The sequence below is a fragment of the Stenella coeruleoalba genome (genome assembly GCF_951394435.1).
Source record: "Stenella coeruleoalba genome assembly, chromosome: 7".
In the NCBI taxonomy this organism is placed as follows: domain Eukaryota; kingdom Metazoa; phylum Chordata; class Mammalia; order Artiodactyla; family Delphinidae; genus Stenella; species Stenella coeruleoalba.
This window is the reverse complement of record NC_137153.1, coordinates 34273276-34287534: the sequence shown is the minus strand read 5'-3', so window position 1 is coordinate 34287534 and position 14259 is coordinate 34273276. Positions and strand designations below refer to the sequence as shown.

General features: G+C 43.4%; 1 protein-coding gene across 5 annotated transcripts in view; it reads right to left on the bottom strand.

Annotated features, from left to right (window-relative positions):
• FAM120A (family with sequence similarity 120 member A) overlaps positions 1 to 14259 on the bottom strand; it is a 104534-nt gene that overhangs the window by 41705 nt on the left and 48570 nt on the right. For all 5 annotated transcript variants that reach the window (XM_079926129.1, XM_079926130.1, XM_079926133.1 and 2 more), the window contains exons 6-7: positions 11172 to 11269; positions 10650 to 10927 (exon numbers count right to left, since the gene is read on the bottom strand). In XM_079926129.1, the coding sequence (XP_079782255.1) occupies positions 10650 to 10927; positions 11172 to 11269 (376 nt within the window). The remainder of the gene's footprint in view (positions 1 to 10649; positions 10928 to 11171; positions 11270 to 14259) is intronic.

The following is a 14259-nucleotide window of genomic DNA, read 5'->3' as shown; positions in this document are numbered from 1 at the left end:
ATGCTCATGATAATACGGGCCTGCACTAAGCCTACAGACTCAGTGATACCTTATGCTTTCCTGATCTCACCTCCCCCAACAACCTACCTCCAGAGAGAATCCTATCACAGGAACACTTTCCACCTACTCCAAACAGGTAGGTGGTAACCACCCACTGTGGAAGAGGAATCAAGCGCCTAACTCATGCCTCACTGCTCGGCTTAAAGATGGTCTAGGATGTGCTAGTGCCTCAGGGTACAGAGGAGACAAAGGCAGACCTCGCCTTTGGGAGCTCAGTCATCTTGGAGCAATAAGATTTAAAAAATCATATTTAATTGATATTTATCAGGTAGTAGAAGATTGAATGTTATCTGGGTCACATGTTACTCAATTTATAAATAAATGTAAGGCATTACATGTCAAGTGACAATTCAGGGGGGCATTCCTATTCATGGAAAGGGGCATGGGAGCTAAGGCTCGGGATAACTCACACGAACAAGTCAGAGGTGGGAGGGCGCCTTCCAGGCCCAAGGAGAGGGAATGGATTTGGTGAGCTCAGAGAACAGGGAGTGAACTGAATCTTATTTGGGGAATAACTTTATCTGGCAGAGTAAAAGTGGGAAAAAGAGATGGGGAAGATTACAGAGTCTCTTAAACGCCAGAATGACGTATTTCAATCAGTGTTCTTAAAAAACTGTGGCTAGTGACCCATTAGTAGCCTGAGAAAACAATGTAGTGGATTTTAAAAAAATGAAATGGGGACTCCCCTGGCGGTCCAGTGGTTAAGACTCCACGCTTCCACTGCAGGGGGCACAGGTTCGATCCCTGGTCAGGGAACTAAGGTCCCACATGCTGCGTAGTGCAGCCAAAAAAAAAAAAAAAAAGAAAGAAACGGAACAGACCAGATGCAGTGAATGTGGTATGAATGTTATTATTTCAAAAACTCTTTGCACATTCGTGTATTATGGGCCACAATGTAAAAGAAAATTTACTTCGGTACCTGGGCAAATTTTGTGAAAAGCACTATCCTGGAGAAGGAGGGAATCTAGAGGGGCTTGAGCAGGGATGCAATGCTGGCGAGCTATAGGGATGGCCTGGGCCACTATAGGCATACACCTTTCGCTTGTCCCTTCCCCTGCAGGGCTCCACGCCAAAATTATCTTCTAAAACCAGTGCTGGCCACAAGGCAAGCCAAGCCAACGTAGAAAGGTTTTACTTGGTTTGCCTTTCTGACTCACACGACAGATTTTAAGACTTGGTAATTCTATCTTCCAAGCGACTTCATTTTAGTTCTATTTAAAAAGAAAAAAAAAAAAGCAGTTGCAAAAAAGAGGAGAGATGAGAAGCCTGTCCCATCTTAAACCAAGAATCGTGTCCCATGTTGTGATATTTTGGAGTCTAATTTTAGCTCCTTGATCCCAGTCACGGGATGGGATACCCCAATACCTCCGCATGAAACAAGGTCACCCAGATGCCCAGTTATGCAGCATCCAGGCTCCCTATCTTCAGTGAGGACTCAGAGAAACCACTGTTCTGTCCAAGTTTGCTACTCATGTGTGCAATTTCAGGCTACAACTTTGCAAAAACTAGAGGAAACCCAAGTGATGAGAAGGCATAAAAATAAATGTAAGTATTCCAAGAGCACAGTGATCCATCCTGTTTAAAATCCGAGAGAAAAGCAGCTACTACATGAGTGAGTAGATAAGAAGCTGGACAAATTGATTAGCGAATCAATTATTTGTTGAGTGTCTACTGGTCAGGACATGTTATGTGATAACTGTGCCAGGACCTGTGAAATAGGGAAACAGACAGTGGACAATCTTGTCATACATACATCCAAAGTGAGTATTCCATTAGAATGTGGTACAGAGCTGCTTAAAAGGTTGGTGACTTTTATTCTGTGAAATTTTAGAACAAATTATTTGGATACTTACATGTTTTATAAAGAAACGTAACATTTGTTAGCTACAATTTTAAACATTTATGTATAACATATCAATAAAATGCACACGTGAACAGCTTAATGAATGTCCACAAACTGAACACACCATGTAAGCAACCAAATCGACTCAGGGCTGATATCCCAGGATCCCCTTCTTGACCTGCTCCAGACACTTCCTCAAGGGCAACGGTTATTCTGACTTCTAACAGCAAAGACTCCTTCTATCTGGTTTTGAACACGATATAAAGAGAATCATGCGATTGTACACTTTTTGTGTCCAGTTTTGGCTCAACAATACTATTGTACACAGTGCTGGTTTGGTCTCAGTGCTGCATGCATCCCATTGTGGGGGCATGCCACAGTTGGATCTGTAATCCAGCCCTGCAGGAGATCCCTGCCGTTGATGCACTTAGTATTTTGTTGTTCTTGTGTTAGCCTTTTGGGAGGGAATGCGGTGAATCTCAGCATAGTCTAATTTGCACTTCTCTGATAATGATGAAGATAAGCATCTCTCCATGTGTGACATCTTCTTTTGTGTTGTGCCTATTCAAACATTCTACAATAGGTGGAGAATGTACAGAATGTTCTTATGGACTTATAGGAAGAAATTATATGTTCTGGATACAAGTTCTTGGTCAGGTGTATGGACTGCAATTATCTTCCATGCCCTGCTGGACTGCCACCCCTCCTGCTTTACAACAGATTGACGTTTTTGTATACATGTGATGCCTCATCTTGTACGACTTGGCTGCAACTGGGTGCAGCCTTCCCTGACCACCCCATCCTTGCTATTCTCATTTCTGTGTTTCCTTCATGGCATGCATCATATTCAGCACTAATTCTAATTACTGTCTGTTTTCATCATTCAATTATAAACTCCATGAAGATAATAAGACCTTAGAGTCACTCCTGAACAGGTGTCCAACAGTTGAATGAGTAAATCACATAACTGTAGCCTAAAGGTATATGGCAAAGAAGGTATAAAACCTGGGTTTTATATGGGTACAGTGTGATGGGGGGAGACCATACCAACACTACTACTCAAGTGGAAAGCTTGTCCCACTTAAGATGACATAGAATTTTTATTTATAAATCTTAGTTTTGTTTTATATAGATTATCAAACTAAAAATAATGTCATAATCTAAATGCTCATAAGACCTTTTATTTTTATTTATTTATTTATTTTAATTTTTTTTTTTTGGCTGTGTTGGGTCTTCACTGCTGCGCGAGGTCTTTCTCTTGTTGTGGCGAGTGGGGGTTACTCTTCGTTGCGGTGCGCAGGCCTCTCTTGTTGCGGAGCACGGGCTCTAGGCACGCGGGCTTCAGTAGTTGCAGCATGCAGGCTCAGTAGCTGTGGTGCGCGGGCTCTAGGGCGTGCAGACTTCAGTAGCTGTGGCTCTCTGGCTCTAGAGCGCAGGTCAGTAGTTGTGGTGCACGGGCTTAGCTGCTCCACGGCATGTGGGATCTTCCTGGACCAGGGCTCGAACCCGTATCCCCTGCATTGGCAGGTGGATTCTTAATCACTGCACCACCAGGGAAGTCCTTCATAAGACCTTTTAATACTATACTATAAAATCTAAAATTCTGCCTGAAAATAATCTTGACAATGGTCAATTTTTTTAAAGTCCAGAATATTTCAATAGGATAACTATATTACTTTACAACTTAAGAAAACAAAGTATTTGAATATAACAAATGCCTTGCTTTGAAGAACAAGATAGATTAGAGATTTCAGAATTATTTGTATATTCAGTTAGGTTCCATTCTATACAACTGCTCCCACCTCATAATCACATTTAGAACTGCTAACGTCGACGTGAAGTTTCATCAGCTGTGCCCTGGGGAGACCTGCTGAGACCCATGCAGACCACAGGGAATTCTGCATGTGTTCTCAAGTTGAATTTTCCTGCTCACCCCAAGGCAAAACTCTCTGCTGGTAAAATTCAGGTTGAGAGAGAAGGAATCCACTCACAGCCACAGCAAAAGTGACTGGATTCAAACCCAGACCCACCATTCCAGACATTACCACATGTTATTACCAAAAAGCCATTAAGATGCACTTATGACGCAGTAGGTAATCAACAGAAAAGAACTACCCTCATACCAGATACCAGATACCCTCATAGCAGATTGGTGGCAAGGAGAAAGGCCAGCATCACACCACTAGGTTCTGTGGACTCTCAGGAGGCGATGCAAGGTCTCACTGCATTCCAGGACACCTGGGGCTTTTTCTGCACTAAAGCTGGTTGAAAGTAGCCAATTGTCCTAACCACTGAAATCTCTCCTACACATTTTTGTAGTCAGCAGGTTGGTGATGCTAGGATGGAAATAGACTGGTGTCCATTTACACCAAGTGTAAAAGTGTCTGACCGGTCACATGACCCCCTGCCATGGGTGTGGTTTGTTTTTATGGAACAGAAAAGGAAGACAGCATTGACCACAAGCTGACTTACTTGTCAACAGGAAAGAAAGAAAAGTCAAATAAAACTAAAGGGAAGAAGCGAAACATGAAAGATCAAAACGTCAGTAGCACTATCTAGTGTATGTGTGTAAGGTCACAGATACGGCTAAACCATGTAAAGCTTCAACAAGCGTGCATACATTTTCATTTCCATATGCTCCCCAACTCGGGAATGGAAGGGAGACTTGATCCACAGCCTGTTCTCATTCGACAGACCCCCAAGAATTCTGAGGAAGGGACCTGGCAGTCAGGTGCTTCTACTACAGAGGGTGAAGATTTGAGATCCCTGGTAAGGGAAGCCACAAGATTATCACATATAAACACCCTAGGTACAGTCTCCCTATGCCCCAAATTAAGCTAGCGTCACACATTGATTCTTTCATAAAAAGCTGGTAACAGAGAAGTACTGGTCTTGTTCCTGTGTAGCAGTCAGATGGGCCTCGTGTCCCAAATGCTACTCTTTCATGTTTGTCAGGACTTCTCACGCTTTTCCCACCCAAGTGAAGGTTCAGAGACACCTGAGTCAGATGAGCTCGACATAAAATGCCTACATGGGTCAGTAGGTGGCTAGAACAAATACAGACCTTCTCCCTATGATGGCATAGATAATTATTAATTTTTACCAAATATAAAAATTCAGAATAGTTTTTCTGAGAAGATACTAGAAATGTTAGCTTATGTTAAAAAATCAATATATAAATGTAAAGTAGCCATTTGTCTGGCACAACAGTGTAACAATCTGAAAGGAAAAATCTGCAGCTGTATTTAGCCTGTCTGGGACTGGGTACCCTAGGGCAGGGTAACGTGTAATTGTCTTTGCAAACCACACAGTTTCTTTGGAGAGGAAGCCTGACAGGACTCAGAGTAGAACACCAATACCACTTAAAGGAAAAAAGATGCATTAGAAGAAGCATGTTTCCTAGGACACCAGATCAAGGGCGCTAAATGAAATTCTTTAGGTGTTTTACATTAAGAATGAAGTCATATGTTTTGGTATTTTATTGGGCCCATAGTTAGTTTTTAAAGAATAATGATAGCTGTCACTTACTGTGGTTACTCATCAACTGATTTAAATCACAAACAACCCAGGGCCCTCCCATTCACATTGGGCACATTGGGCCCAGGGAGCTCTAGGTCACATAACCCCAAGTGGTATCTAGCAAGACAAGCTATGGGAGGTTGGGGTACTGGGTCCTGACAGCATTGGGTCTCTGCACTGGTTAACAGTCTCTCAGGCACTGACAGCGACCTTCTATAGCCCAGATCTGGTCCCACAGGGACCACATGGGGGCATGCAAAGCTTATACAACACATGCCGCCATGACACGATTCCTCAAAATCGATGTGTACGTAAATGTACAGGGAAAGAGAACAAATCTATACAAATGAAGTCACAAAGTGGAGAAAAATCAAGTTAGTCTTCTCTCCTAATAGGACTTTTAAATATACATTTAAAAATTGTCAGTAATGACATGCAAAAACACTGAAGCAATATTCAGTGTACATATACATATTTACATTTATACATACAAATAAAAATACATACTTACATAAGTGTAGTCAGTATAAAAAGGAAAAAGGAAAAAAGGCAAGTTGCTGTCCCTAAGATCTCATTATTGTAAAAACCCTATGTTAGTATATGCAGTAAAAAATAAGGTGTTTGAATATTCACCAATCTTTTGAAAACAGTTGTCTCTCTAGAGGTGGGATCATGGGGGATTTCCTATATTGTATTTTCTAATGTTTGAATTCTATAACTGTGTATTGAAATGGTAATTAGAAAGAAGATACAAAGTAACTGAAAACTGCAAATTAGCAACCTCAGATCAGACTCAAATTCTAAAAGCCAATAAATCTATGAAAATAATATAAACACCTCCACAAGAATTCAACTGTAATTCTTAATTCAACCAAAACAGAATTACAAAGATTTGACAAAGACCAGGAAAGAAGAAAAGAAAAACAAGAATATAGCCTGAGGTTTGGTTTTGTTTTTTACATTTAAACCAATAATAGAGAAAGAAGTACATGCTGATGATACTCTAAGAAAAGGAATAGGAAAAACAAGTTATTTAGTTAGGCAACACATTCCTTCCTTATTTTACTTCAAAATAATTGGTCTGGACTAGCTGCCCAGGCACCGGCCTATGCCCTTTGACACACAAAGAACCACAGCATGAGCAGCAGGCTGCGTTTCTACAGAAGCGAAGCCACCAAGGAGACTCGGGACAGCTTCAGCCCTGGCCAGGACACCCGACTCACCATAGCTGTGTGCAGGGGGCCTCTCGTAGCCTGAGACTCCTTGTCTGACACAGACCTGCAAACCCTGCAGGGACACGTGCTGACTTCAAGAGAACAACAGCCCAGGAAGTCCATTCCAGCAGTGCGATGGGAAAGACACCTGAACACTCCCAGCTGAAGAGACTAAAATGCCAGGTAAGGTATTAAAAAAAGGGAGGGAGATAAAGGACAGGGCCTGCCGAGTGCATACAGACACACATACAGCAAAGGTGCCACCATCTGAACCTGAAGACCAGCCAAGAGGCACTTTCACACCTGGCAACTCCTCCATAGGACACCTTAGCATGTTCTTCCTTTCACATCGGAACATTCTTTGGAGTGGCTCCATAGTATTCCCTATAAGGAATGTCTCTATTGTCTGCATTTGGGGCAGACACAGATCTTTTGCTCTTAAATGCTCCCCCACATCCACCTTTGCACACAGACGGTGCAAACCCTACCAGGAGGAAGATCCACAGCCCTCAGACACCTGTGGGTCATGGTGACCACAGAGACCGAGGACCTGCCAGGAGGGCCTAAACCTCGTGTCCCACCAACTCCACTGATGTCCCCCACTGAAATTTATCTTTAAAAACCAATGTTTGCCAATTTTATAGGTTAAAGAAAGGTACCTTGCTATGTTTTAAGTTGCATGCCTTTGATTTTTTTTTTAGTGAGAGTGAACAACATTCTTTCGTGTTATTGACCATCTGTGTTTCCTCTGTGAACTGCAAGTTTATATTCTTTGCCATATAAAGCAGTTATCTTTTTAATTTGTAGGAAGCTGGGTGGTTTTTTGGGGGGAGGGGCTTATTTGGGGGGGTATTTTGGGGAGGGTTATTCTGTAACAGGCCCCATTACCCATCAGCACCATCCTTTAAAAAAAAAATGCTACTGCTTTTCCACTGGGGAAATGAGGCCATTTATTTTGTGATCTCCCATATTCGGGATTATTTCCCAGTACTGCGGGGAATATGGTGGAAGGAGTGCAAATGCCTGAGGGAACTGAACAGGAAAGGGCACACCCAGTCAGGTCCGGTGCAGGCCTCCCTCCTCTATTGTACAAGTCGGTGTCTTAGGGTGGGGCAATTAAAAATGTTTCTACAGTCAATCTGCAGAAGGTGGTACGACCAGAGGCACTTCAGTTCAACTGTGCAGTACTTTCCCTAGCCAAATGGCCTGGCCACCCAGACACCTGTCCATCCCTAGGACAAAGAGCACCCAGATTGGAGCAAATTCATTTCCAAAGAAACACTGGGATCTTTCTAGCCCCAGGGCCATTCCAAGCAAATACTGTGGATGTTTCCCATCACTCTTAGAACAGAATTCAGAGTGTACGCCACCCAGCCTCCACCTCACTCGACACCGCAGCCGCACTGGCTTCCCCTTCCTCCACCCCGCACTCGTCCAGCTCTCTCCCCGCTCCGTCACGGCTTGAATCCTGCCTCTCAGGAAGCAATCCCTCCTCCAGACCAACTTGTCTGGTGTCTGCCTCGCATACTCACCACTTGGGTTATCTGTTCATTTGTCTACTCACTTCTTTGCAGGCCTCCATCAGCACGCCACGTCTGCGCTGCCTGCCACTATGCTCAACGGTAGACGGCAAGTGCTCAGGTGTTGCTTGGCTAAATGAATGGATGATTTCTTTCCCTTAAGACCATCCTGAGAGCACAGTGCAGATCCAGGAGTCCCAATTTCAGTCCAAACGAAAGGTAAACCAAATCCTGACTTACTGCCCCTACTTAGTTTCTGAACTAGGAGGGCAGTTCTCTGTCCTATGCGCGGCCTCCAAAGTGTACACACATAACTTATTCAAACAGAATCCTCACCCTGAAATCATGAACACTACCCTTCTTAGCATCCCGCCACAAGTAAGGGATGCCCATAATCAGATCCTACTCTGCCTGGCTTATGATCCTGAAGCCTCTGGTACAAGCGCCCTATCCCCTTTTCCTTCCCTCCTCCCTCTCAATTTTAACACACCTATCTCTTATTTGTTACAATAAACGGAAAAACAGATTTAAGGAAATAAAAACATTGCTAAGCCACATAACTTGATCCAGGCTTAGCAATCTTTCAATTCCAGATTGTGGATGTGCTCTGCCTTTCTTACCACATTTCACACCACAAGAGGGTGAGAGGCCCATGCCATCCCCACATATGGAGTTCACCTTCCAGAGGCTCCTCCAGAAAAACATAGTAAAAATGCCCTGAGTTGGGGGTACAGACAGTTAAGTGCTACAGAGCTCAGAGGTAGGAGGAATGACTAAAATTGAGGAAAAGCTCCAGGGAAGGCAACACTGATCAGAACCTTTGGGAACAGGGCAGAGTTGAGTATGCACAAGAAAAGGGAGGGGCTCTCATGCAATCTTATCCACTCAAGTTCAACTCATATCCTAACAGGGCAGCTTGCCAAATTAAGCAGGCAACTTACATTATCTCCGCATCCCTACCCGAAGGAACAGGATCACCACTGGACCTCCCCAGACCAGGGCCTCTCCTGGCTCACAACGCTCATCACCTGCACAGGACTCCAAGCCACACACAGTGGCTCTGTCTTATTTCTACCTGTGTTTCAGAGTCTAGAAAGAATGTTTCTGACTAAAATGAACCTGCCTACAGATATCTTGGTCTTGCTGACATGAGTCAATTATTAAAAGAAAACTCATAGTTCCTTAGTGAGTGAAAGGGCTCCTGAGACATCTATCAGCTGTTCCCAAACTTCTCTGTGCTGAAGAGTCACATGGTCTCATTTACACCTGCAGATTTCTAAGCCCCAACAAAGCAATTCTCATTCAGTAGGTCTTAAATATATTATCTTTCTAGAAGGTTAATTTAAAAGTCTGAATGTTAAATTACAACTTTTCCCTTCATTTTAGAATTTTAGGATTGCACATACAACAAGTAAATATTTATGCATTTTATGCTTCTGTTTCACAATAGCACACATCCCTGGCTGGCAGCAAACTCCTCAGTAACTGCCGCCCAAGGTCAGCAGACTTAATGCCCATTTTACAGATGGAGAAAAAGAGGACAAAAGAGGAAGAATCTCTGGCTTCAGGTGACACACCCATAGAATTTGCAGGAAGACTGGAAACTGTGTCTCAGATTTTCATACAGCAGAAACTGACAGAGCAATAACTGGCCATGGGCATTTACTGAGAATCAGAGTTCAAACCGAGGAAAAAGAGATGCAGATGTAAAGAAAAGAAAGACTCTTCCTTTCCTTTCTTCTTTCTTTTTTTGAAATCAGGTTTCTTAGAAACATAAGATTATGTAAGGGGAGGAGGAGGACTGTGAATTTTAAGACCTTCTCGATCAGATTCTAACAAATTTAAGTATTTGAAAATGCATTTATTCAGGGACACACATTGTTTAAAATACTCCTTCTACAGGGAGAATTCCAACCTGGGTCTGGCAGCTTTCCATGGTTTTGGTTGGATGAACAGTGTTATTTCAAGAACAGTCCTATGAGCTGCTGAGTTGGGGTTCAAGTTGCTGAATTCAGGAGGAAAGGAAATTCTGATTCCCCCTCAATCCAGGAGCCAAGAGACTGAAAGCCACAGGAGTCTAACTTAAAATGCTTTCTGGGGGTGGGACTAGGGGAATCACAGCCCAAAAGAGAGTAAAGGTCAGGCAGAACTTGACCAGACAACTTAACCATGTTTGGTGGTCACACAAACTAATTTTCCTAAAATTCCACCCAAAAAGAGCGGGGGGGTTGGGGACACCAAGGCTTTGGGCTGGCATAGTACAGATTTTCAACCTTGGAAGCCTTGAGGAAACATCCAACCTTTTCTTTCGGTCTGAGGAGTCTTGGTCCAAGCACAGAGTAACTGTCACCTACCTATAACAAACAGCATGTTTGAGCACAACCATCGGTGCCGTGGGCTGGCCAGCCAGAAGGTGGCTTCCCTGGGGACTACAAGCTACTTAAGAAGCTGCTACACTTCTGGGAAGCACCAACTACTCCATACACCACTCACTTTGCAGCTCCTCCACTGCCTTCATCATTGTCTGAAGATGATGACGTAGAAGAACCAGGAAAGTACGCTGAGTCCACGTGATTGGGACTGCCGCTTGGAGCTGGGTTGATCGGGGAGGACCGTTCATACAGTGGGGTATGCTTTCCTTCATGAGGAATGTTACTGTAGTTCTGCTCAGTCAGATTCTTTCCGCTGGTTTCCAAGGTGAGAGCCGGCTCAGCGAGGCTGTATGGGTGTGGACCCTGGCCCGGAGCACCTGGGCTGGGCACCTGGGGGGCCTGAAACAGAGGGTATAGATCACACATGCATACACACTGCCTGCATGGCCCGGAACACATAAGCATAATCCGGCCTTGGCTAAGTTTTAATTCAACAAACACTGTGAAGCAGGTGCTTCACGTATCCTGAGTTTAAGAAATTATTTTAGCATTCATTAAGATCTGATGCATATGCAGCTTTCAAGGCAGCTGTCCCACACCAAGGCTGGGCAGACCAGCTGAGGAAGGAAAGGAAAGGCCTTACCACAGGCTTTGCTTGCAGAGACGTCTGTGGAATGTTGAGCATCTGGGGGGGGACATACGGTGGCACTATCCCAGGCATTCCAAACGGATTTGGTCTGGCTGTTTCATCAATACGGAAAGAAAACAATAAAACAACTGTGAGCAGAAGGACATTCCCCAGGACACAGCGGTGGCTAGCACACATCTCCATCTGTCTTGCACCTCCTCAGGTGCCAGCACGCCACTGGCCCCACTTCCCAGAAACCTTCAGAAATTCATGTTTAACATTAAAAATACTTAATCTTATGATGACCAATTTTATACACTGGGGCTAGAATTCTAACTTTCAAGAGTTTTCAATTAATGTCTGATGGTCTTTTTGCTTTTGTCCATTTCTTTGAATGCCTGGCTTGTCTCTGTCTTTAACTTAACAGGTGTTCTTATTCTTTCTCTGCTCACTGCTGACAAAGCTGGAAGCACTGTAGTACTCTAAGCACTAAAGGAACAAAGGAAGGACACAGCACTTCCCCTTCCATATGTGAAACAATGGAATTTTTCTATTTAAACTAAAATTAGGTTCGTAGCTACTAGCACACTTTTAAATACAAAAAGTGAAGTGTTGTAGTCACTGCCTATACTTTTGGTTTGTTTTCATCGTTAAGGAAACCATGACCAGGTTACACATGCATTATACATGCACTGCGGGGTCAGTAAAACTTGGGATTTTGTGCTCCCTTAGAAAATGACTTTATAAAACCTGTTCTGACGTATGCTGGCATTTGCCCTTCATTATCCTCGTGCTAACTTGTAACAGTGAAGCACAGAATGGAAGCCACGTAGAGAAGCGGCCCCAAACACAACGTCAGGCAGGAGTGGGTCCCATGTCAGCTTAAAGACATGACATAAAGCAATCAACTCAGCCCAAGGTTTAGAAACCTCCATATCCACAACACTCAGTCTCCTTGCGGGTCTGAGGACAGGTGGGGGTCAGCACAAGCAAGGCCAGCAGGGTAATGCCCCCAGCATGCGGTGATGGGGGATGAGTGTGGCCTTCATGTCAAAGACACTTCAAAATATCATGATTTACTAATGTGATAAAAATGAGGAGACTCTTCAGGGCTTTGTTCACTTGCTGAACAGTTAGGTGTGGCGTGCCTGAGAGGACAGGCTGCGAGGGCCAGCCCAGGGCTACTACAAGACCCGGGGGTGTCATCAGGACTCAGACTGCAGGAGACACAGAGAAAATACACCCAGTGAGAACACACAACAGACCCTACTGGTGCCCCCACGGCCACACCGTCTCTTCCTTAGGTTTCTTTTAAAAACAGAACAAAACCAAGCCTAGAGCTACCTCAACGCGAACGTCATTTATCAGGAAGAGTGCTTTTCTAACTTCAAAACCTGAGGGACATCAGGTGAGAAACACACAACCCATAAACCACTACCAACTTGTCAAGAAAAATAAACACACATTTAATTTAACTAAAAAAAATAATAAAGTGCCCCAAACCCTCCCTCTCATTCTTTGAAAGGAAACTCCCACTGATTCCTAACCTGAGGCTCCCTGAGCCAATCCAGTCCTGGGCCGCAAGGACACTGGGAGGGAGCACTGAGGCTTGGGCCGTTGCTCACTTCTTACTACCCCACAAGACTCATGAGCCTCAGAAGCCATGATCTGTTGGAAGATCCCATCTCAAGCGCCTGGTGCTCAAGTTGGAAATGCCATAGCTCGCACGAACAGGAAGCTTGGCCCAGCTTCCACTTTCCACTGAACAGAGATGGCTGTGGGACAAACAGCTGGGAATGGTGATGCTGGCACATGTGCATGTGGGGCTGGTGTCCCATCTACACACTTGTCCACACGCTCACATACACACAAATGTTCACCACACAGACACATGTGCACATTTGCCTGCACTCACACACACAAGGAGACATTCCTGATCAAACAGTAAGTCCATGAGTTATGAACCTCTGAGTGTGAGATACGGGATGCCGTAACTGAAAGTCCCTTCTCAGGTGATTCTGAATTTTAGCCAGATTTTGGGTGAAAGAGTATTATGAAATCCACTTAAGCTCTAATGCTGTAACTTAAATCACTGTAAAAAGTCTAGTATACAATTCCTTGTAGCTGACCTGCCATACTTAACTTCAGAGTAATAAGAATGAGAGACTGGACTCTTCAATTATGCAGCAGCATTCAAGTGAAGATGAACATTTATGTTTCACTCTATTTTTGGCCATTATATGCTACAAAATTCCTGAAAGCACAAACTTTCCTTAAAAAAAAAAAAACAAGAAAAAACAAAAAGAAAGAAACCTCCCAAAACAAAAACACACACAAAACTATAACTTAAAAGCAAAGATTTCCAAGGAAAGAACATTTTCTAAAATCATATTTCAATCCCTGACCTCAAATAAACCTTTGAGAACCCACAGGACTAGTTACTATTCTATCATAACCTAGTCTATTAAGTGAATTAATTTGTCTACATTTCTCTGATGGCTGCAGAAATGCCTAATAAGCGAGGGCCTGCCTCTGCATACTGCATGCCTTCTTATAAATCAGTTCTTGTTCTCAGTGCCCTCGTGCAGCTAAGCAGAGTCATTGTCTGTCTTCTGTGTGACAAGGACATCTTTCTCAGAATTGACACCAGTTCAGAGTGGAGATTAACACCACCAGTTTCTCATTCTCTTCCTTTCACAAATACTTACTAAGAGAGGTAGGCCTTTGTTAGAAAAGTATGCAGAATGAAGACAGACGAAAGGGAAAAAAGTATTTAATTAGTATTTGAAAAATATTTTCATAATTTAAAAATATTTAAATATTAAAGACTTTGAGAATAAGAGAAAGAAAGCATGCATTGCAGCCCTTATGGCTGTGCTTAGTTAGCTGTGAACTCTCATAGATAAGACACTCTGTGCAGTATCCACTCCCTTGAATTACTTACTGTGCCTGTATGAAGCTAACCAGCTTTTCTCTAAATTAAAATACGATTAAAAGAAGGAATGGTGTTAACCAAAAACTCTACTGAGAACTAGCCACCCCTACCCCTACCTAACAAATATTCATCTATTATTGGGCATGTTACTGTGAAGATGTTACATTA